The 20,968-nt window shown below is 63.3% G+C and overlaps 1 protein-coding gene across 1 annotated transcript; it reads left to right on the top strand.

Annotated features, from left to right (window-relative positions):
• The first annotated feature begins 5,116 nt into the window (after positions 1–5,116).
• On the top strand, positions 5,117–13,190 carry ADAM11 (ADAM metallopeptidase domain 11). The gene is made up of 25 exons (XM_062595410.1): positions 5,117–5,198; positions 6,918–7,093; positions 7,862–7,941; positions 8,193–8,250; positions 8,381–8,466; positions 8,577–8,704; positions 8,842–8,903; positions 8,983–9,057; positions 9,155–9,226; positions 9,302–9,468; positions 9,596–9,680; positions 9,799–9,889; positions 9,974–10,025; positions 10,353–10,452; positions 10,577–10,648; positions 10,737–10,829; positions 10,932–11,012; positions 11,126–11,176; positions 11,286–11,349; positions 11,637–11,736; positions 12,023–12,142; positions 12,221–12,389; positions 12,515–12,629; positions 12,726–12,816; positions 13,059–13,190. The coding sequence occupies exons 1-25, from the start codon at positions 5,141–5,143 to the stop codon at positions 13,102–13,104; spliced, it is 2,292 nt and encodes a 763-aa protein (XP_062451394.1). The 5' UTR covers positions 5,117–5,140; the 3' UTR covers positions 13,105–13,190.
• Positions 13,191–20,968: the final 7,778 nt, after the last annotated feature.

Below are 20,968 nucleotides of genomic sequence, written 5' to 3'. Positions count from 1 at the left end.
ACTTATGACTCCCTTAAGAACTCTTAGCCAAACTCTTTTCAGTGATGCCATAAGCTAGAGCTTCTGGGGTTGAAGTTGGGAAAAGGAAAGGCTCCTTGCCCAGTATGACAGTGCAGTCCAGGGCCAAATACCCAAAGCAATGAGGCTTCTCTGTTCTTGGAGCTTTTCAAGCCTTGAGTGGACATGCTCCTGAGCAGGAGGCTGGACTAGAGACTTAAGAGGTTTCTCTTAAGCCAAATTATTCCCTGGTGCAATAGCCAAACTCCTGCCGTTTACCTGCTGAAGGAGTTACACAGGTTACTAAGGGTTAACAAGAACACAGCAAAGCTGCTGCAAGACCACATCAGGTGGGGGTTGTGGCGCTGGTTCATCTCGTGCTTGTGTGCTCAGCCTCCTGGAGGGAGCAGCTGGCTCTGGACTGTTTGGACAACAAGGAGGGGCAGAGGGGCAATTTGGCTGGGTGAATCAAGACTGAATCCCTCAAGACAGGGTGACAAAGCCCGTGGGATCACTTGTTCCCTGTAGAGGTGTGGTTATTCCATATCCCTTTGCTCCACAAAGGCAGAGCACTTCATCTGGGATGTTAGCTGAGGTCGTCTCCCCCCTCCCACCCCAGTGTTGAGATCAGCTGTGAGGTGAGTATTTTCATCCTTCATCATGCGCAGTGCTTGGGCCTTCTGTGGAGGGAAGAGGGAGCCCTGGTGGTTGCCTGCTCTCTCCTGATGTCTACTAGTGACTGGTGCCATGAGGGGGTCAGGTTTTGGGAACGGCAGAGCTGCTTTGTAGACCCTTGGGTCAGATGTGCTGCCAGAAGCACTCAATGTCGGCCTGCTGTCAACTGGCAGAGGGCATAGAGTCTTTCTGCAAAATACCCATCTGCTTTGTCACCGCACCTGCGGCCCTTCTCCATCGTCACTGTCTTGCTCCCTGCCCAGGGTGCTCCTCATGCACTGGGTGGACCAGGAGGGTGCTGTGAGAGGTTGTTGCCCTTGGGCAGGTGGCCTTGCAGTCCTTGCTGAGGTGTAGACTAGCCCTAACTGGTGCTAGATCTGCTGAGCCGTGGTTGGTGCTGCAAGTTCCTTGTCTCAGCAAGAAATCATTGCTGTGTTTCTTGCTCGCTATTGCATGGAAGAAGCCAGAAGCCTGTAGATGGCAGGTCACCTGCTTCAAATCCCTGCCTGTCCTGAAGGCCACTGCCTCTGCCCAGCTTTGCATGGAGGAGGTGTGTAAGGCTGGTCTGGCCACCCTTGCTGGTGAAGGTTTGGGTATGAAACAACCCTAGGAACACTTGTCCCTACCTCTGCCCCACAGCAAGCACAGCCCAGGCCTGGTCCCTTATCTCCAGGTGGTAGATCCAACTTTTCTGGATGGTGTGACACTTTCCAAAGTGCCGATCAACGCACCTAACTGAGCAGCCCTCAGCTGAGTTAAACTGCTGCAGTGTGGCCAAGGAGATGATCTGAGTTTCCCGGAGTCTGTTCCCAGCCTTGAGTTCTCCTGTGCAGCTGTCTGACAAAACAGCGTGGGAGAGATTTCCCCGAGCGCACGCGCGTCAGCCCCCGTGTGCCCAGATCCCCCATGCGCACGTGTGTCCTACTAGAAGGGTGCTTGGTAAAGGCTGAGCAGAGGCTGAGTGGGTGGAAGCGAGGGCCTCGCCTGAGCGTGACCCCCTTGCCAGCTCCTCTCCGGTGAAAGTCAGACTGAGGCTACTCTACCACCCCCCGGAGCTGCTGCAGGTTCTAATTCTGCAAAGCATTGATGCTAAACGGCCATCTGTGGGATCTGGGATAGTGGGAACGAGGAGAGCAGGGGCTAATTCTGCTCTCTGCTCTGCAATCCAGGACGCATCCCTCCCTTGTTCTGCCTTCGCTTCCACTTCTGAATGCTTTTGACCCCCTTTTGCACAGTAAGTGGGGATCGGAGATGAAAAGTGAAGCAGCCGTGAGCATCGCTCAGTATGTCTCCGGAGTGTGTGGGGAGGGCGCCCATTGAAATAACGTGAGTCACTGCTTAAAATACTCAACAAACATCAAGGTGAAGCGAGCCGGGCGTTTTCGCTGTTGCCTTTGTGCTGCAGAGCTCCAACCAGGTACCCTGCTACCAGCAGGCTTGTGAGCCCTGGTGGGAGAAGGAGAAGGTGGGAGTAGATCCAGAGGGCAGGTCCTTGGAAGAAGGAATCTAGTGCAAGAGTAACGGCTGATCCCGCCCTGTGCTGAGACTATGTTGAGGGCGTAATTCATGTGGCTCCCCAGCTCCCTGCAGCTCACCCTGTCCGGAAGGATGATCCGGGTGCTGTGGTGCAGGGAATCATTTCCTTGGGTTCATGATAACCCTAACTCTAAGCTCCCCGAGCAGGCAGGGGAGGCACTGGGAAGGGGAGGATGGGGTAGAGCCCTGACCTGGCAATGCCTGCTGGAAGGAGAGCAAGTAGCATGAGATACGGAGCTCGACAGGGCTCCTGGCTGCTAGCAACCCCGTGGCGGATGGAGCCGGGTCCTCGCTGGCAGCGCTGAGGAGCAGGAGGCAGCAGGTCTGGCTGCTGCAGAAGCAACCAGCCCTGAGGCAGCTCGGGAGGAATTCAGCCAGGGTGCTAACGTGAAAGGGAGAACCAGAATTAAATGAATCAAAAAAATGTTTCAATACGTGAAATGATTTCCCCTGGAGGAGCATGAGGGCTGGGAAGTGAAGGGGGCTGGGGCTCAGGACCCCCCATCTTGGTCTTTTCTGGGGGGGCTCGACCACAGCTCAGCTGAGCTCAAGCCCGACACGATGCTCTCTAGGGCTTTCTCTGCCAGGGCTGCTTGTGCCGCAGCCAGGCGAGGTGAGGGAGGGCGAGCAGATCTATTTTAAACGAGCTTCTGCCTCAGTCCAGCCTGGAGCCAAGATGTTCTCATTTATACTCAGAGGAAAGGAGGTGGCTGCTGCTCCCCGGGAGGCTTTGCACTGACCCACTTGTGCAGCACATGAGCCGAGTCGGTCCAGCACTGCAGATGATACGGACAGCCAGGGGCGATCCTGGCCACCACTGCTCTGCCTTGCTCCTGTTCAGCCCTCCAGCACCCCCGGGACCTCCTCCTCCTGGAGGAGTCTGGTCCTGGGACGATGTACCCATTCCCTAGGGGAAGGCTGTGCACAGGTAACAGAGCCTGGTTTCCCTGCAGGAAACCCAGGGGAGTGGGAGGCCCCAAAACTGCCCCCAAATTCACCCACAAGCTTTCAGCTGGCATAAGAGGCAGCTGAGATGCCAAGTGCCTCCTGCGGCCTCATGGTGCTCTTCCATGCTCCTCCTTTTCTCCTTGCTAGCATCCCACAGCTCCAAGGAGGGCCGGATAGCACAAGGTGGCCCAGCATAACCATCCAAGAGATCATGAAGGATCCTGCATCCAGCTGATCCTGCTGGTCAGGAGTTGATGAGCAGCCAGAAACGTGTCTTGGTACCTCCCTCTTGCAAATCTGACAGCTACAAGCTTAAGGCCACTTTGGATTGAGCCAGGACCTGTGGACTGAGCACCCAGCTCCCAAGGACAGACCTGGGTCCTCCTAGGTGTGGTCTCACAGCCAGGCAGCCGACATCCCACCAGCCCAGCTCTTCCAGCCCAGGTCATCAAGAATGGTGGGAGCTGGACCCTCTGATGGTCACCTTTGCACAGGTGCTGCATTTTGTGGCATGCTTTCTCGTGGAGCACCCTTGCGCCTACCTCACCTGGGAGAGCCTGCTTCCTGTGCTGGGAGCTGTCTGCCTGGCCATGGGCAGAACAGACCATGTGATGCCCAGGCTCAGAGACCATCAGGGCCTCCTTGCAATGCCCTTGAGCTCTGTGCTCTTCGATTGCCTGGTCCCCACCGGAGCTGACCTCTTAGACAACCCTCTCAGCACCCTGAGGGCACCAACGTGCCTTGTTTCCCCTGGAGCTCCCCACCTCTGCCCAGGTAGGCCCAGGAGCTCTGTCTAAGCTCTTACCAGGGCTGTGCTGTGGGTACGCTTGTCTTCCTGTGATCAAACACTGGTTGCCCAGAAAGCTCATGGAGTCTCCAACCTTGGAGATAGTCAGAACATTACTGGGCACAGTCCAACCTGCCCTAGTCCACCCTGCTTCGAGGAGAGGTGTTGGGCTAGATGGTGCCCAGAGGTCCCGTCTGACCTCAGTGGTCCTGTGATTCTGTCCCCTGTCCTGTCTCTGGCCCTGTCTCCTGGACAGAACCCAGAGTTACGCTGTAGGTAGCTTGTCTCCAGCTCTGGATGGGCCTCGGACCCACACTGCAGCCTTGTCTGGGGTCCACCCTCCAGTCCCACCTCCCACTGCCAAATTCATCCAGCAAGGTCAAAGCCACAGCGAATTGGAGCCTCTGTCCACCTCGCCTGGACCTGGAGACCTGGATCCCACCGGTCCCAGAGCCCTGGACTCCACCGCTCCTGGAGACCTGAATCACAACGGAGAGATGAAATCAGCCGTGGGCTGATGGTGCCCCTGGGGGCAAGACCCCCCCCCCAGCCTGGCCCACGGGGGACCCCACGGCCTGATGTACCACCTGGGGGGGGGTGAGTTGGCGGGAGGAAGCCGGTAGCGCCCTGGTTGGGTGCTCAGGACCTGCCTAGGGGGGGGAGGGGGGGGGCTCGGTATCACCTGGGGGCTCGATACCGCCTGGGGCTTGGTAGCGACTGGGGTGGGTGGGTGAGGGGGGGGGTCCCCGGATAGGGCGCTCCGGGACGGGCCCCGACTGCGGAGGCCGGGTCGGGGGGGGGGGGGAGCGGGCGCCGCTCGGGGCCGCCGCTGCGGCAGCCGGGGCGGGCGCGGGGCGGGGCCGCGGCGGCCGGTGCAGTGCGCGGGCAGGTGGCGGCGGGAGGAGGAGGAGGAGGAGGAGGAGGAGGGAGGAGGGAGGAAGGCGGGGGGGGGCGGCGCTGCCGGGTCCCCGCGGCCGGTGCCTGCCCGCTCGGCGGCAGCTCCGCGCCGCCGCCCATGCCCGGCCCGCGGCGGCACAGCAGCAGCAGCAGCAGGAGGAGGAGGAGGAGGAGGAGGAAGGAGCAGCAGCAGCAGCAGCAAGGGCAGCGCGGCGCCCGGCAGCCCCCCGGCAGCCGCCGCCTCCCGCCCCCCCCGGGCTCCGGCCGCCCCCTCTGCCCGCGGCGGATTATGAGGGAGCCATGAGGCCGCTGCGGGGCTGGCTGCTCGCCGCGCTCCTCTCGCTGGCGCCTCGGGCAGGTAGGTGCCCGGCGCCCCCCCCCCCCGGTGACCCCCCCCAGGACCCCCCCAGCCTTCCCCCCCCCCCCCGGCCGCCGCCGCTGCGGGCATTTTTGCTGCATCGACACATTTCTCCGCAGCGCCGCCCCGCAGCGGCCGCGCCGCCCCCGCCGCTGCCGCCCCCCCCCCCCCGCCCCGCCGCCGCCGCCGCCGCCCCCCGAGGGGCCCCGGGCCGTGTGTGTCCGTGTGTCCGTGTCCGTCCCGTCCGTGTCCCCCCCCCACACACACACACACGCTACCCCAGGCGGCGCCTCCGCAACGCGTCCCCGTGCCAGCCCCCCCCCCCCCCCGGGTGTCCCCTCCGGGATGTGTCCCGCATGTCCCCCGGGTGGCCCCTCCAGGACACGCGTGTCCCGTCCCCCCCCCCCCTCCCCCCGCGCCAGCCCCCCCCCCGGGGCACCTGAACTGTCCTGCTCCCCCCCCCCCCGGCCTGCCACCCCCGGGTGGCTCCTCCTCTAGGACACAGCGCTGCACCCGGCTCCCCTGGTGCCACCTGGGCGTCCCCTCCAGGACACGTCCCCATGCCAGTCCCCTCAGGTGTCCCCTTCCTGGCGTGCTGCTGTACCTGGGTCCTCCGTGTCCCCGAGTGTCCCCTCTGAGCCCCCCGAGCGTCCCCTTTGGCACGCGTCCCCAAGCCGGCAGGCCGTGTCCCCTAGGTGTCTCCTCCAGGATGCACTGTCCTCGGGTGTCCTTTCTGGGGCACAGCACTGCACCTCGGTCCCCCCATGTCCCCGAGCCGTCCGCTGCAGGACGTGCCGCCATACCTGGGGGTCCCCTGGGGGTCCCCTAAGGGATGTGTCCCCAGATCAGCACTCTGCGTCCCCTCTGAGTTGCGCTGCCCTACCTGGGTCACCCCGTGTCCCCCATTCATCCCTCTGGGATGTACCCCGTGGGACATGCCTGTTTGTCCCCTGGCTGTCCCCTCTGGGCTGTGCTGCCATACCTGGGTCCCCGTCATATTCCGGGCCATCTCCTCCGGGCTCTGCCACCATACTTGGGTCCCCAGCTGTGCCCTCCAGGGCAAGCCCCCCATATCAGCCATCCACATCCCCTAGTCATCCCTTCCTGGCCACACCATCGTACCTGGGTCCCCAGCATGTCCCTGGCCATCCCCTCCAGCCCATGCCACCACACCTGGGTCCCCATCATGTCCCTTGTCCGTCTCTTCCAGGACAGGCCCCTGCATCAGCCCTCCGTGGCCACCAGCCATCCCTTCCTGACTGCACCATCATACCTGGGTTCCCGTTACGTCCCCACCAGCCATCCCCTCTGCACCATGCCACCACACCTAGGTCCCCATCATGTCACTTGTCCATCTCTTCCAGGACAGGCCCCCGCATCAGCCCTCCGTGGCCACCAGCCATCCCTTCCTGACTGCACCATCATACCTGGGTTCCCGTTACGTCCCCACCAGCCATCCCCTCTGCACCATGCCACCACACCTAGGTCCCCATCATGTCACTTGTCCATCTCTTCCAGGACAGGCCCCCGTATCAGCCCTCCACATCGCCCAGCCATCCCTTAGGTGCCGTGCCACCATACCTGGGTCCTCTCGATGTCCCCCAGCAGCACCCTCCAGGACAGCCCCCTGTATCGACCCTCCATGTCCCCCAGTCGCCTCTCCCCCCCAAGGCCATGCCACTGTCCCGGCCCCCACCGACCGCCTCTCCTCGCCCGCAGGTCCCGCCGCAGCGGCCGGCGCTCCGCAGCGGAGGTTCCCGCGGGCCGCATGGCAGGACGGGCGGTTTGTGTCCCAGATCACCCTCCCCAGCAGGTTAGTGGGGCAGAGCTCGGGCGGCGAAGTCCAGGAGCATCAGCTGGACACCAGGGTCAGGACACCTAGAGCAGGAGACCCGGTAAGTGAACCGCGTCCTCCCCTTCCCCGTCCCCTCTGCTTCCTTTCCGGCCGCCGGCGGCAGCGGGGCCTCCGGGACAGACGGACGGACAGACGGCTGCCGGCGGCCCCAAACCGCCGAGGTTTGCACTGAACGTAAATGGTGCCAAACCAAAAAAAAAAAAAAAAAAAAAAAAAAAGGAAACGGTGGGAAAAGGGCGTCTTGCAGCTTGTCCTTCCGCGCGGCCGGGGCGCCGCGTCCCCCCGGCGAGAGCGATTCGCGCACGATCCCTGCTACGGCTTTTTGCCAGGCAGCGGGTGCTGTCCCGCGCAGCAGTTTTAGGCCAAAAAAATCCAGTGATTTCTCTTAAGCCAAAATCTTTTTAAATTGCAGAAGCACCTTCCGAGCCCACAAGTGTCTTCGTTTAGGGTGTGGGGAATTTAATTTTATTTTTAATTTAATTTTATTTTTAATTTAATTTTATTTTTAATTTAATTTTATTTTTAATTTAATTTTATTTTTAATTTAATTTTATTTTTAATTTAATTTAATATTTTTATTTTATATTTAATTTTAATTTTTATATTTATAATATTAAAATCTCATTTATTTTTTCCCAAGCGATAAAAGCAGAAAGGTCCTGCGGCAGGACCTGAACGGGATGGATTTCTATTAATGATTATTCTCATTCTTTTATTTATTTATTCATTTTTTAAGCGGTCGTGGCAGGATTTAACCCCGGAAGGGCGGCTGCTCGGCCTCACGGGGCCTCCCGGTTTTCCCTCGCAGGCGGCGGCGCACGTGGCGCGGGTGAGCTTCCTGGTGCGCGCCTTCGGCTCGGCCTTCGCCCTGGACCTGGAGCTGAACCAGTGAGTGTCCCGGCGCCGCCGGGGCGGCGGCGGTGGTGGTGGTGGGGGGGGGACTGGGCTTTACGCTGCCGCCGAGGGGGTTCGCGGAGCCGTTTGGGAGCCAGCGCGGCTCCGGGACCGGCGCTGCAGCGATTTGGGATGGGGACGGCGGGGGGGAGTTGGTCAGAGGCGGCGGCGGCGGGCGCGGAGCCGGGAGGGGGGGGGGACGCGGCGGCGAGGCGCCCGCTGAGACACCGGCCGTCGCCCCGCAGCCACCTCCTGGCCTCGCGCTACGTGGAGCGGCACGGCGGCGCCGGCAACGGCAGCACGGTAAGCCGGGCGCCCCGGCGCAGCTGCCACGGCCGAGCGGCGGCGATGCCGGGCCGAGGCCACCTCGGCGTAAAAACCGGAGCGGGAAGGGAGGCCGGCGCCGCCCTTCCCGCCCGCGTTGCTCCCGCAGGGCGCCGGCGAGCACTGCTACTACCAGGGCACGGTGCGCGGGCGGCCGCGCTCCTTCGCGGCGCTCTCCAGCTGCCGGGGGCTGCAGTGAGTGTCGGGGGCCGCGGCGGCAGCGGCGGCGCGGGACGAGGCCGGCGGCAGCGGCGGCCTCCCGGCGCCGTCGCATCGCCCTCACCCGTGCCGGCGTTCGCTCGCAGCGGCGTCTTCTCGGACGGCAGGGCCACCTACCTGATCGAGCCCCGCGCCGGCGCCCGCCGCGGCCGCGGCCTCCGACCGCACGTGATCCGACGGGCGCCGCGGCGCGGCGGCGGCCGCTCCGAGCCAGGTGAGCGGCGGCCGGCCGGCTCCGGAGCCGAGCTTCGCCGCGGAAGAACGACCCCGAGGGTTTCCCGGAGAGCCCCGCACTCCGGCCGCCCGGTGCCGTCCCGCCGCCGCGAGCCGCCTTCCCCCCGCCCCCCGCAGGCTGCCTCCCGGGCGCCCTCGACCGCGCCGGCGGTTCCCCCAAGCGGCGGCGGCGGCGGCAGGTAGGCGACGGCGCCCGGGTCGCTTGGCGCCGGCGGTGGCGGCGGCCGCCTCAGCCGCCGCCGCCGCTGCCGCTCGCAGGTGCGGCGAGCCCAGCACACGGTGCACGGCGAGACCAAGTACATCGAGCTGGCGGTGGTGAACGACCATCAGCTGGTAAGCGCCGCCGCCGCTGCCGTTGCCGCGGCGGTGCCACAGGGCGCCGCCGACGGCTCCGGTGCTCCCTGCCTCGCTCCCGCCGCCTGCCTTGCAGTTCCTGCAGCTCCGCAAGTCCGTGGTGCTCACCAGCAACTTCGCCAAGTCCGTGGTGAACCTGGCTGACATGGTGAGCGGTGGCGGCGAGCGGCGGCGCGCGAGCGGCGGCGGCGGCAGAGGTCTCACGCGCCCGCCGCCGCCGCAGCTCTACAAGGAGCAGCTCAACACGCGCATCGTCCTGGTGGCCATGGAGACGTGGGCCGGCGGCGACAAGATCCCCGTGGCGGAGGACTCGCTGGAGACGCTCGCCGCCTTCATGAAGCACCGCGAGGAGGCCGCGCCGGAGCCCAGCGACGCCGCGCACCTCTTCTCGTGAGCTCCTCCGCGGCCGCCGCGGCGGGCCGCCCCCCACCACCACCCCCGTCCCCACCACCACCACCCCGCCGGGGGACCGGCGCGGCCGGCGGCCGCCCCCAGCCCTCCACCGTGTCGCTCGCAGCGGACGGACGTTTCGGAGCAGCCGCAGCGGCGCCGCTTTCGTGGGGGGGATCTGCTCGGCGGCCCGCGGCGGCGGAGTCAACGAGGTTCGGGCGAGGGGCCGAGGGCGCGATGATGATGATGGTGGTGGCGATGACGATGATGAGGGCGGCGGGGCGGTTTGGCCCGCGGGCCCCGCCGACACCAGCTTCCCCTCACGCGCAGTATGGCAACGTGGCCGCCATGGCGGTGACGCTGGCGCAGACGCTGGGCCAGAACGTGGGCATGATGTGGAACAAGCACCGCAGCTCGGCAGGTACCGCCGCGCGGCGCCCGCCCGCCGCCGCCGCCACCACCCTGCTCCCCACCACCCCGCCAGCGCCTTCTCCTCTCCCCGCAGGCGACTGCCGCTGTCCCGACTCCTGGCTCGGCTGCATCATGGAGGACACGGGGTGAGGGGCCGCGCGGCGCCGCTCGGGGTCCGGGCTTGGGGAGTGGGGGGGGGCCACGACCACGCACCCGATGTCACCGGGCCGGCGGACAAGCGCTCGCGGGCTTGAGCTGGGGATGGCGGCGGCGGCGGTGGCGGCTGGGAGCGTCACCCCTCGCCTTGGCGTCACCTGCTGCGGCGGCATCACCCCTCGCGGCGTCACCCCTCGCCGTGGTGTCACCCGCCATGGCATCACCCACTACGGCGGCATCACCCGCCGTGGTGTCACCCCCCGCGGTGTCACCCGCTGTGGCGGCGTCACCCACCGCCGCGCCTGCCGTGCCGCCAGCTACTACCTGCCGCGCAAGTTCTCCCGCTGCAGCGTGGACGAGTACAACCAGTTCCTGCAGGATGGCGGCGGCAGCTGCCTCTTCAACAAGCCCCTGAAGGTAGGAGGGTCGTGGCGGCGCCCCGGGGCGAAAGCGGAGGCGGGGGGGGCACCCCGGCGGCGGCGGCGCTGGTGTCCGGCGCCCGGCCGCTCCGCAGCTTTCGCCGTTGCCTCCGTCTCGGCAGTTGTTGGACCCGCCGGAGTGCGGCAACGGCTTCGTGGAGGCGGGCGAGGAGTGCGACTGCGGCTCGCTGGCGGTGAGCGGGGCCGGGCCGGGCTCAGGGCGGCGGGAGCCGCCGGGAAGCGGCCTCGGCGCGGCGGCATCGCGGCGGCGTCTTTTGGCAGGAGTGCGCCAGGAGCGGCGGCAGCTGCTGCAAGAAGTGCACGCTGACGCACGACGCCATGTGCAGCGACGGGCTGTGCTGCAAAGGCTGCAAGGTGCGGGGAGCAGAGGGGGCGCCGGCGCCCGCCCGTCCGCCCGTCTGCCCGTCCGGCCGTCCCCCTTCCTCCAGCCCGTCCTTTGCTTTCCCGCGTCCGCAGTACGAGCCGCGCGGCGTGTCCTGCCGGGAGGCCGTGAACGAGTGCGACATCCCCGAGACCTGCACCGGCGACTCCAGCCAGGTGAGACGGGGGCCGGCGGCGGCCAGGCGGCAGAGCCGGGGCGCGGGCGGCGGCAGCCCCGTCCTCTCGTCACCCCCCCCATCGTCGTGTCCCCCCCCGCTTTGTCCCCGCAGTGTCCCCCCAACCTCCACAAGCTGGACGGCTACTTCTGCGAGAACGAGCAGGCGAGTCGGCCCCCCGAGTGTCCCCCCCCCCCCCCGGGCCAGCCACGCTGCCCGGCGCCAGCCGCGGGGCGCCGGCGTCGCCGTGCCACCCTCCTTCCCCGCTCCCCAGGGCCGATGCTACGGCGGCCGCTGCAAAACCCGAGACCGGCAGTGCGACGCGCTGTGGGGCCGCGGTAAGTGGCGGCGGCGGCGGCGGCACGGGCCGGCCTTCGGCTCCGGCGCTCGCCGCGCTCCCGGCACCTCCGGCGGCCGGCAGGGAAAGCTCGGCAGAGCCCCGCGGCCGTCCCGTCCCGTCCCCGCCTCGCCGCGGCACGGGCAGCGCGCGGGGACACAAAAGGAGGCGGCGGGGGAAGAAATCCCTGGATGTTGCCTTTTTTTTTTTTTTTTTTTTGCCTTTTTGTTTTTTGGTGCGTTTTGGTTTGGTTTTGGGTTTGGTTCCTCCCCCCCCAACCCCCCCCAGGCTCGGCAGAGCGGTTCTGCTATGAGAAGCTCAACGTGGAAGGGACCGAGAGGGGCAACTGCGGGCGCGAGGGCGCCGGCTGGCTGCAGTGCAACAAGCAGTGAGTGCGTGGCGGCCCCGGCTCGCCGCCGCCGGCCCCCGACCCCCCCCCACCCCCTCCCCAACCCCACTCGCCATCAGCCCTCGACCCCGGCTCGCCGCCGCCTGCCCCCGTCCCGTCCCGTCCCGTCCCATCCCGTCCCCCATCAGCGGCCCGACCCCCACCCCAACCCCGCTCGCCATCGGCCCTCGACCCCGGCGCGCCTCGCGGGTGCCGGCGCGCCGGGGGCCGGGTGCCGAACAGGGCCGGGGGTGGGGTGGGGTGGGGGGGGGCTGCTGCCTTGCAGGGACGTCCTGTGCGGCTTCCTCCTCTGCTCCAACATCACCGGGCCGCCGCGGCTGGGCGAGCTCAGCGGCGAGATCGCCGCCACGACCTTCTTCCACCAAAACCGCTACGTGGACTGCAGGTGCGGCGGCGCGTCTCGGCCGGGCGGGCCCGAGCGCGCCGGCGGCTCCCTCACCGCGCCGCCGCCACCCCGCCGCAGGGGCGGCCACGTGCAGCTCGTGGACGGCTCGGACCTGAGCTACGTGGAGGACGGCACGCCGTGCGGGCCCGGCATGCTCTGTCTCGACCACAAATGCCTTCCAGCGACGGCCTTTAACTTCAGCTCCTGCCCCGGCACCTGGGACGGGAAGGTCTGCTTCGACCACGGGGTGAGTCCCCCGGGGCTGGAAGGGGCGACGCCGAGCGCCCAAGCCGGGCCGGCGAGCACTGATCCCCCCACCCTGACCCCCCCCCCCGTCCGTCCGTCCATCCATCTGTCTGTCCGTCCGTCAAGGTCTGCAGCAACGAGGGCAAATGCATCTGCCAGCCCGAGTGGACGGGCAAGGACTGCAGCGTGTACGACCCGGCGCCCGAGCCGAAGCCCACGGGCGAGACGGAGCGCTACAAGGGTCTGTGCGCGGCGGCGCCGCCCCCCCGGGGCCGGGGGGGTCCTTGTCCCATCTCCCCGTCCCCTTCCCCGTCCAACCCCGTCCCCTTCGTCGCAGGTCCCAGCGGCACCAATATCATCATTGGCTCCATAGCTGGGGCCGTGCTGGTGGCTGCCATAGTCCTAGGAGGGACCGGCTGGGGATTTAAGTAAGCAACCGCCGCGCTCCCCTTCCTCCTCCTCCTCCACTCCCCGGCGGGGGGGGGGGGGGGCACCCGTCCGTCCGTCCGTCCATCTGTCCATCCAGCCACCGCGGCGCGCGAGGGGCCGGGCTCCCCCCCCCCGGCATCAGCACTAACGCTTTTTGTTTGTTTTTTTGTTTGTTTGTTTGTTTTCCTCCCTCTATCTGCCCCCTTCCCCCCCCCCCCCCCGGCCCCCGTCCGGTCCCAAGGAATATCCGGAGAGGAAGGTACGACCCGGCTCAGCAGGGCGTGTAGCCGCCCCCCCCTTCCCCGTCCGCCGTCCGCCTCCATCCTCCCCCTGTCGTCTCCATCACCGCTGCCGGCCGGGGGGGGCCAGGCCGGGCCAGAGCGAGCGCCCGGCGGGCCGGGAGCAGCAGCGGCCGCCGCCTCCCCGGGGGCCCCTGTCTCCCCCCCCCCAACTCCCCCCCCCCCGCCGTGTGCTGTCGCTGTGTGTCCGGCTGCCCCGTGTGCTGTGTCCGTCGTCTGCTTCGCCCTGCCCGGAGAAAGCCGAAAGGAGCCGTGTGTGTCGTTTCCCCCCCCCCCCCCCCCCAAAGAACCCGGACGCCTGGGCCCCCCACACACCCTTCCAACGCCACTGGCTGCACGGTGTTGGAGGGGTGGGGGCCCACGTTTCGGCACGGCGCCCCGTGTCGCGCCTTAACCCCCCCCCAGCACTAACCCCTCCTTCCCCCCCCCCAACCACGTTCCCCCCCCCCCTCCACCCCCCTCCCGTTTCTGTGTTGCAGGTCAGGGGGGGCCTAAGCGGGCGCCCGGCTGGCCCCGGCGCCTCGCTCGGGCCCTCGGCCTCCGCGCTGGGGCCGCCGGCGGCGAGAGTCTTCCGGAGGAGGAGAGCGCCGGGGCCGCCAGCACAGCCCCCCCCCCCCCCAACACACCCCCTAAACCTTGCCTGGGGGCTGTTTCCCCCCCCCCCCCTTCACAGCAACGCAACGAATGTAACCACCCCCCCCATCATGCTGCACAGGGCCGGAGCCCCCAGGGTCCTGCTGTGGGTGCCAGGGTCACCCCCCCCCCACAACCCCCCCCCCCCACCGGCTGGGGCATCGGCTCCCCCAAACGTCTGCCTGCTTTGGGGCTCGCGGCGCTGAGCACCCAGCCGGCGTGGGTCGCCTATGCTGGGTGGGGGGGCACCTGGGCCCCCCCCCCCCCCCCACACACACCCCTAATCTCCAGCTGGGGCAGGTGCTGGGCACCCATGGGGGTGGGGGGGCAAGTGAAAGCTTCTTGCAGCTCGGTGGCACCCTGTGTGCCTGTGGCCGGCTGGTGGCACCCACGGCCCCGTGGCCCCCACCTTGGGGGGGGGGGGGGGCGGGCTGTGGTGGCCCCCTTGCAGCCCTGGTGCCCTGGTGCCATGCCACATTTTGGAGGAGGCCCCGGCACCCTCTGCACCCAGTGCCTTGGTCCACCGCGGGTTGCGGGGGGGGGGGGGGGGGGCACTTTGGGGCGAGCCCGTGGGGCTGGATGGGGACACAAGCTGGGGGCGGGGGGGGGGTTGGACCTGGGTGACACGGGTCACCCCAAGCCCCACCATCACCAGGACCACCTCCCGCCCTGCCAGGAGCCCCGCAGCACCCATGGGTGCTCGAGAGACGCTGGTTAAAGCTTTAAACACTGCTCTGCCGCCCATACCGGGGGGGGGGGGGGGGCACGGCTGCCCTGTGCCCGTGGCCCCAGGCCCTGCTGGGGTGGGGGGGGGGGGGTGACAGGAGGGGAAGTGGGTGGCTTGTCACCGCGCCAGCATGTGTGGCCATTCCTTGTGGCTCCCTAGGTGCTGTATGGGCTGAGGGGGTTTGGGGGGGGGGGGGGGGGGCGCCCCCATGTTTGCTGCTGCTTTCACAGCAAGATGCCACGGTTATTGCTGCTTTTTTTATTTTATTTTATTTTTTTTTTTTTTGGGGGGGGGGGTCCCCTCTCCCCCTAGATTTTAACGCTACCCAGCCAAGCGGTGCACCCGGGGGGGGGGGGGGGGGGGGGCCGCACAGCAGTAACACTCAGCATCTCCCCCCCCCCCCCCAAAAAAAAAAAAGGACAGCCTCTGCTCTGCTATTAACTCACCGGCAGCCATATCGCACCACCTCGCTCTTACGCTACCGCCCGCGGCCGGGCCGGAGCCTGGAGCCGCTGGCTCTCGGCCTCGACGTTTCTCCCCCCGCCCCAAAAACCCGCTGCCCTAACCAAACGCCCGCACATCGGCTCGTGGTCGCACGCCCGCTTTGCACGCGCCGGCGGCCACCCCCCCCCATACACACACACCCCCCCCCCCCCATACACACACCCCCCCAGGCCGGACCGCGGCAGGGAGCCTGCGGGCCGAGGCTGCCGGCCGCCTCGCTCGGCCTCCCCCCCCCCCGGGAAGCCTCCTGCAACATCACAGATTTTATTTACAATAAAGACTTTGAAAATTTGCCCCGTTCCTGCTTCGCTCCAGCACCAGCCGGGAAAGGGCAGAGATGGGGAGAAGGGCGCCCCCCCCCCCCGCCTCCCCCGGGTGCCTTCCCGGGGCCCCCAGCCGTGGGTCAGGCCGGGGGGCTTGGCGCTGGGGCGGCTTTCGGGCTGGCGGCCCGGCCGGCGCCTTTGCCCTGGGATCGGGGTCCAAGTCCGGACCCCCCCCCGCCCCGGGGTCCTTCCCCAGGAAGGAGGCCTCCTCCCCCCCTCCCCGTAAGGGCTTCAGCCACCGCTTTTGCTACCAGCGACGATCGAGCCGCGTCCCGCAGGAGCTATTTTGGGCTGGCGTCTAGCTACATCCCCCCCCCCCCCCGCCCGCCCCGGCGCTGAGTGCGTTAGAAACAGTCCAGGCGTGCAGTCCGCTTCGGGACGTTCACTTAGGCAGGGGCAGGAGGGTAAAGAGAAAAATAAGGAGGAGGCAAAGCCGGAGCGGCGCCCTGGGTGCGCTCGGCAGCCCCGCGCCCCTCCAGCAGCCTCTCGCCAGCGGCCGCCCCCCCCATTGCAGATCCTGCCAAGCATGAGACTCCTTGAGGGACCAAAAGAAAAAGAAAAAAAAAATCCAAAAAACCCCCAAACCTTTCTTACTATTTTTAAAAAACCTGAATCTTCTCCAGCCCCCTGCATCTCTGCACCATTACGTAACGGGAAACTCTTGAACTTAGAAACTCTCTGCTCTTCTGGATCGGGCAGAGATGGCCAACCATCTGGCTGCGATTTTTGTTCTTTTTTTGTTCTTTTTCTTTTTTAAACCACCATCGAGCGAGGCAGAGCTTGCTTTGAGGGTGCGCACGGGGGCAAAAACCCTCAAGGTTTCCCCCGGGACGGGGGCAGAAGGGGGCCCCGCGGCGCGGGAGGCCGGCCGCTCGCCCCGACGGCGGGCGGCTCCGGTTTTTCAGCACTAAGAGGAGGGTGTTACGGGCAGCGTTCGAGAGCAGAGGGAGACACGAGATGGGCAGGAGCCAAAGCTGCCAAGCGGAACGGAACGGGTAAATGTCATCCTCAAGGGGAGTTTCTTTTCGGAAACGAAATCGCAGGCAAAAGAAAATAACACCCCAAATCCCGGCCCCGCGGTTCAGAAGCGGCGCTCTCGTTTCGGCGCAGGACGGGGGAGACTCGGCTTCGGCGTGCAGCCCGAAGAGCCTGCTCCGCCTCTCTCCCAACCCCATCGCCGCACGGCGCGGCCCGTGCTGGGAGCCACTTTGGTCCTCAGCCGTTCTCCCTCGATACAAGCCGTGTTGTTCTTATTTGGGACAAAGATTTTAAGAAAATTCATCTTTTTGCCATGGGAAAAGTCCACGACCGTGGAGAAGTGCGGCAGGCAAGCAGCGGGCAAACAGCAGAAAGGAGCAGCGAAGGCACAGCCCAGCTCCGTCTCACCAGCTACGGGAATTTCGCTAATTAGGCGCCAGCTGGAAACGAGAAAGAAATCACGGAAAAGAGGCAGCTGGGGAGGGGAAAGCGGCGCCGTCTCCAAGCAGCCGCTTGGGGCTCCGAGCATCTTCGGCGATGCCGTCAGTCCAAACGTCACTGCAGCGCCGCGCGCCGACCGGAAACCGGGAGCGTCAGCGTGTTTTTGGCCGTCGAGGGCTTGCTAAGAAGGACACGTCTGCAAAACAGGTGCCTTGAGCTGCAGGTGAAGCTGCGGGGTTTGGGGAGGCCGAGCTTGCCGTTCCGGCGTGCGCTGGCTGGAAACGGATTCGACCGAAGGCGCTGCAGAAATCTCAGCAGCTCTTTGCCACGGCTCTGTGCCCACGACAGGTTGCAGCGATCACGCATCCCGTCCGGGGTATCTCCCACCGGTCGCGTTACAGAGCGCGTTCAGGGGAACAAAAACACCTCACGTGACGTGGCACATTGCACAGGGATGCTGAGTATCGTTTCACTTCTAGCAAAAACCTTTACTTTTTAGCAAAACCAAAGCCAAAACCTGCTGCTGCCCAACTTGAGACACCGCTAACAGCAACGTGCGACCATCAGGAGCCGAGGCTTAGGGCTACAGCAAACGCCAACGTTGCACAGTCTACAAAGCCAACACGTTAAATCTAAAACTGCTCCAAAACACCTCTGCGGTAGTGAGTGAGTTCAGGTGGAAGGAGCTCCCACGAGCAGCGGCTCCCATCCCAACACCAGCGCATGCAGGCTGCATCCGTATCTCCCCGCCATGCTGCAAATAGATGCTTAACACTCAAGAAGTCCAAAGAAAGGAAAAAGAAAAAAAAAAGACAAGGAAGCGCTGAGTCCCAAAGGATTCATTAGCAACTGGAACGTCAGGGCAGAGCTGTCCCACACCACCGAAGGCGACAGCCGAAGTCCCGCTGGGGATAAGTCAGAGCCGCTGCTAACCAGAGGTCGCCGCTTGCTTTCGATACGGGCCCAGCAGCAAGACGCTGAAGCCCAGCGCCTCCGCGCGTACCCGGCCGAGCGAGGCAGCGGGAGCTGCCAACGAAACGGGAAGGATTTCTGGCGGCCCAGAAAAGAGCCAGTGGTCCGAAAGCGCGACCGAAGGCTTTGCTGTTCTTCGTTGACGCTGTGTGGCTGCCAGCTCCAGTGGGGATGTGAATATCCTGGAGGAAACGGGAGAAACCCAGATCCTTGAGTCTGTTATGACTAAACTATGCAAAAAAATAAATAAAAATTCAAATGCCCTTTAGGGAGCAATCTTCTGCCAGCCAAGACGCTGACTGCATTGCCTTATAGGTCTTTTCCAGCTCAAAGGTGGTGTCATTGCAGGCACGGTCCAGCCTTGCCGTCCTTCTCCGTGGAAAGTCCTCCGAACACATCAGTTCGCATTGCTGCTGCTGGTGGGCGAGCTTAACCCACAAGCAGCCAAGGCAGACCCAAGGCCCGATCACGGGCGGCCGGTGGGCGCAGCCCGTTTCACGGCTCAGCAGTTCGCATCCAGGACAGCAAAACGTACTCGAGAACGGCCAGCGGGCCCGTTTCACCTCGGCAGGTCGCGGCTAGACGACGGCTGCTCAACTGCATATTCCACGGGCCCCGGGCATCACGTGGCGCGTTGGGCCCTACGTCCCGCCCGGCCCCTACAGGCAACTGAAAGTTAAAGATGAAATCATCGTTACCTTACGTTCAATTGTAGTAACTCCAGATCAGAGATCACCGAATTAAACTGGCACGTGACAAAGAAAAGGCTCCGCTCCCTGTTTTCACGAGCGTTTCTTCCTAACCTCGCGAATGTTAATTCCTAACTACAAAAGAGCAATTTATAAAATGAGCTTTCAAGTCTCTCGAGCTTCCGAAGATCTCGGAGCTCCTCTCTGCAGTATCATGGCACTCCAGGTCAAATCAGTTATGTAATTATCTCCTTACCACTGCGCCGAGTGCTATCATTTTCCTGAGCATCTACTTTCTTAACTAGGATTTCCTATTTTTTTCCTCTCAATAAGAGCACATATACAAATAGAAAATGCAAAAAAAAAAAAAAAAAAAAAAAAAGCATAATACTGCAGAGGGATGATTAACTTTTTTTCTTCTTCCCCCAAAACAGGTCATTATGTAACACTGCTGCTACAGTCAGCTAGTCAGCAAGAAAAGGAAATAGGTGGTGAGAAACCAGACTCAGACCTGCTGATTAAATCAGAATTCTCCTTTCACAGACTCATGGTATGCTCTCAACTAGTCCCTGCCATGATGGTCTAGCAATGAATTGCCCTCCCAAAGGGACATCTATCTCCTGAACCTCTCCCAGGATTCAAGGGAGAAGCGTTCGCGGTCACTGGGATCTAACAGCCAAGCTGACGAAGGAAACTTCAAGGAAGCTTGAGGCCTCTTGGCAATGCCATGTTCTGCATGGACCAACTTCTATAGCTTTCCCGCTTGTCCTCTGTCTAGCTGCACACCTCTAAGGTTTATGGTAAAGGGAAGCATCTGTTTTTATACCTATATTGCACTATGGACCCGTCTTTCCTGCAGCACCTAATGCAATTAATGGCAAAGACCTCCATCTCACTGGAGCTGCAGCTACCGCACGTTTGAACAGCACCACGTGGATCCCATTCTCGTTGTACGCACAGCTGCAAAACGTCTATCTGCGCTGTGCCCCTCGTGTTTCATCTAATAAACTCATTTTCTAGTTGATGCAATTACTTCTATTCTCTTACTTTAAAAACAGTCTCTTACCTCAGCAAGGCTCCTGGCCCTGCGTCCTCAAACGTGAGTCCCCCTGGCAGACTGACTGCAGGTGCTTGCTGGTGGGCCTGAATAGCTGCTGCCACGCGATCTGGCATCTCTGCTCAACAGCTGCCCAGCCATACTATGAAAGTCCTTGCTAACAAATATTCTTCCTGGTTTTCGACAGAAGTCCTTTTGGTCACCATCACTTTATGGGCCTGGAGATGACCTGAACTTCCCCTTAGTTTGCCCGAAGGCAACAGGCACCTGCAGGAGGGCTGAAGAGAGATGGCAAAAAATGGAGGAGGGCTGCACGCACTTCTACAGTGAAAAGCAGTTTTGCCTCCAGAGGTTCAACACTGTACAACCTGATCAAACTTTATCAGAAAAAAAAAAACAGGGGAAAAAAACGCACATTGACCCATTTTTCCATCATCTCTGGGAGCAGGCACAGAATATATTAGCTGTGTAACAGCCCTTAGCCAAGGCACAGTCCGAGTACTCGGTAGCACTGAGAGCAGTGGCTGCTGTCTTCAAACCTTTAGCAGCTTCACACGTGCCTCCCAACTCCACGCTATCAGCAAATTCCCATCAGTACATCCGATAGTTGCTCCAAGAACATCAACGGAAATATCGATGAAGAGCTGTTCCGAGAAGGCTCCTTTAAAGATCAACAGCACAACCTGGCGGTGCCCCGTCCACCCGGTGTCCTCGCATCACATCCCGCGTTGCTCCCGCGCGCTCTACCTGTCCGGTAAGAACAGCCCGGCTTCCCTAATCGCTTACGCAGCAGTTTAACAAGACAGTGACTGACCTCCGGAGAGCGTGCGTTTATCACGCTTCTCGTCTGAATCACCTGCCTTATCACAAAAGCTACTGGATTAATCTAGCCCTAATTTTTGATAAACTCCTGTTGCCCTTTGCTCCATTTCCGCATTACTCCTTTCGTCTCATTTTAAGAGCATTAACAAGGGCATGCGTCCATACAAGCAAAGCTCTCTGTTTACTCTCGGAGCTTATGGAAAACACATATGCTCCCAGGGAACCTACGTGTTAACCTAGCACGCCGAGCGCATTCCAGCTACAAGCCCAGAGAGACTGAGCATGCGGCTGACGTAATCAAACTGACTTTTCAACAGCTTCTTCAGAGCGCTTTTGAAACGTTAACAGGTTCATTAGCCAACCATATTTGGTAATGAGCCGCGTTTTCTGATCCATGCTTCACGTGTTAGATAAAGGGCCCTATCTGTGCCGAAGGGTCACTCCGAGTTCAGTGGAAACCAACTCATTCCAACGGTTTGGACCTCTTACAGAGGCCGCTTACCTGCGAACGGACCACCCGTCACACGGGCCTTCAGACAGCGCGGGAGCCGCTTAACGAGTTTAGGCTGCTTGCCCAAGTCCCACAGAAAACTTCTCTCGGTAAATCCATACTTTTCACCAGTACACACACCAGAGTGTTTACATCTCTGGTGTAAATGCAATTAATGCAAACACTCGACAGATAAATCTCATGCACTAAGTCTTA

Source organism: Rhea pennata, chromosome 26 (assembly GCF_028389875.1).
Source record: "Rhea pennata isolate bPtePen1 chromosome 26, bPtePen1.pri, whole genome shotgun sequence".
Taxonomy (NCBI): Eukaryota; Metazoa; Chordata; class Aves; order Rheiformes; family Rheidae; genus Rhea; species Rhea pennata.
Note: the sequence above shows the minus strand (reverse complement) of the source record. Positions and strands in the feature narration are given on the sequence as shown.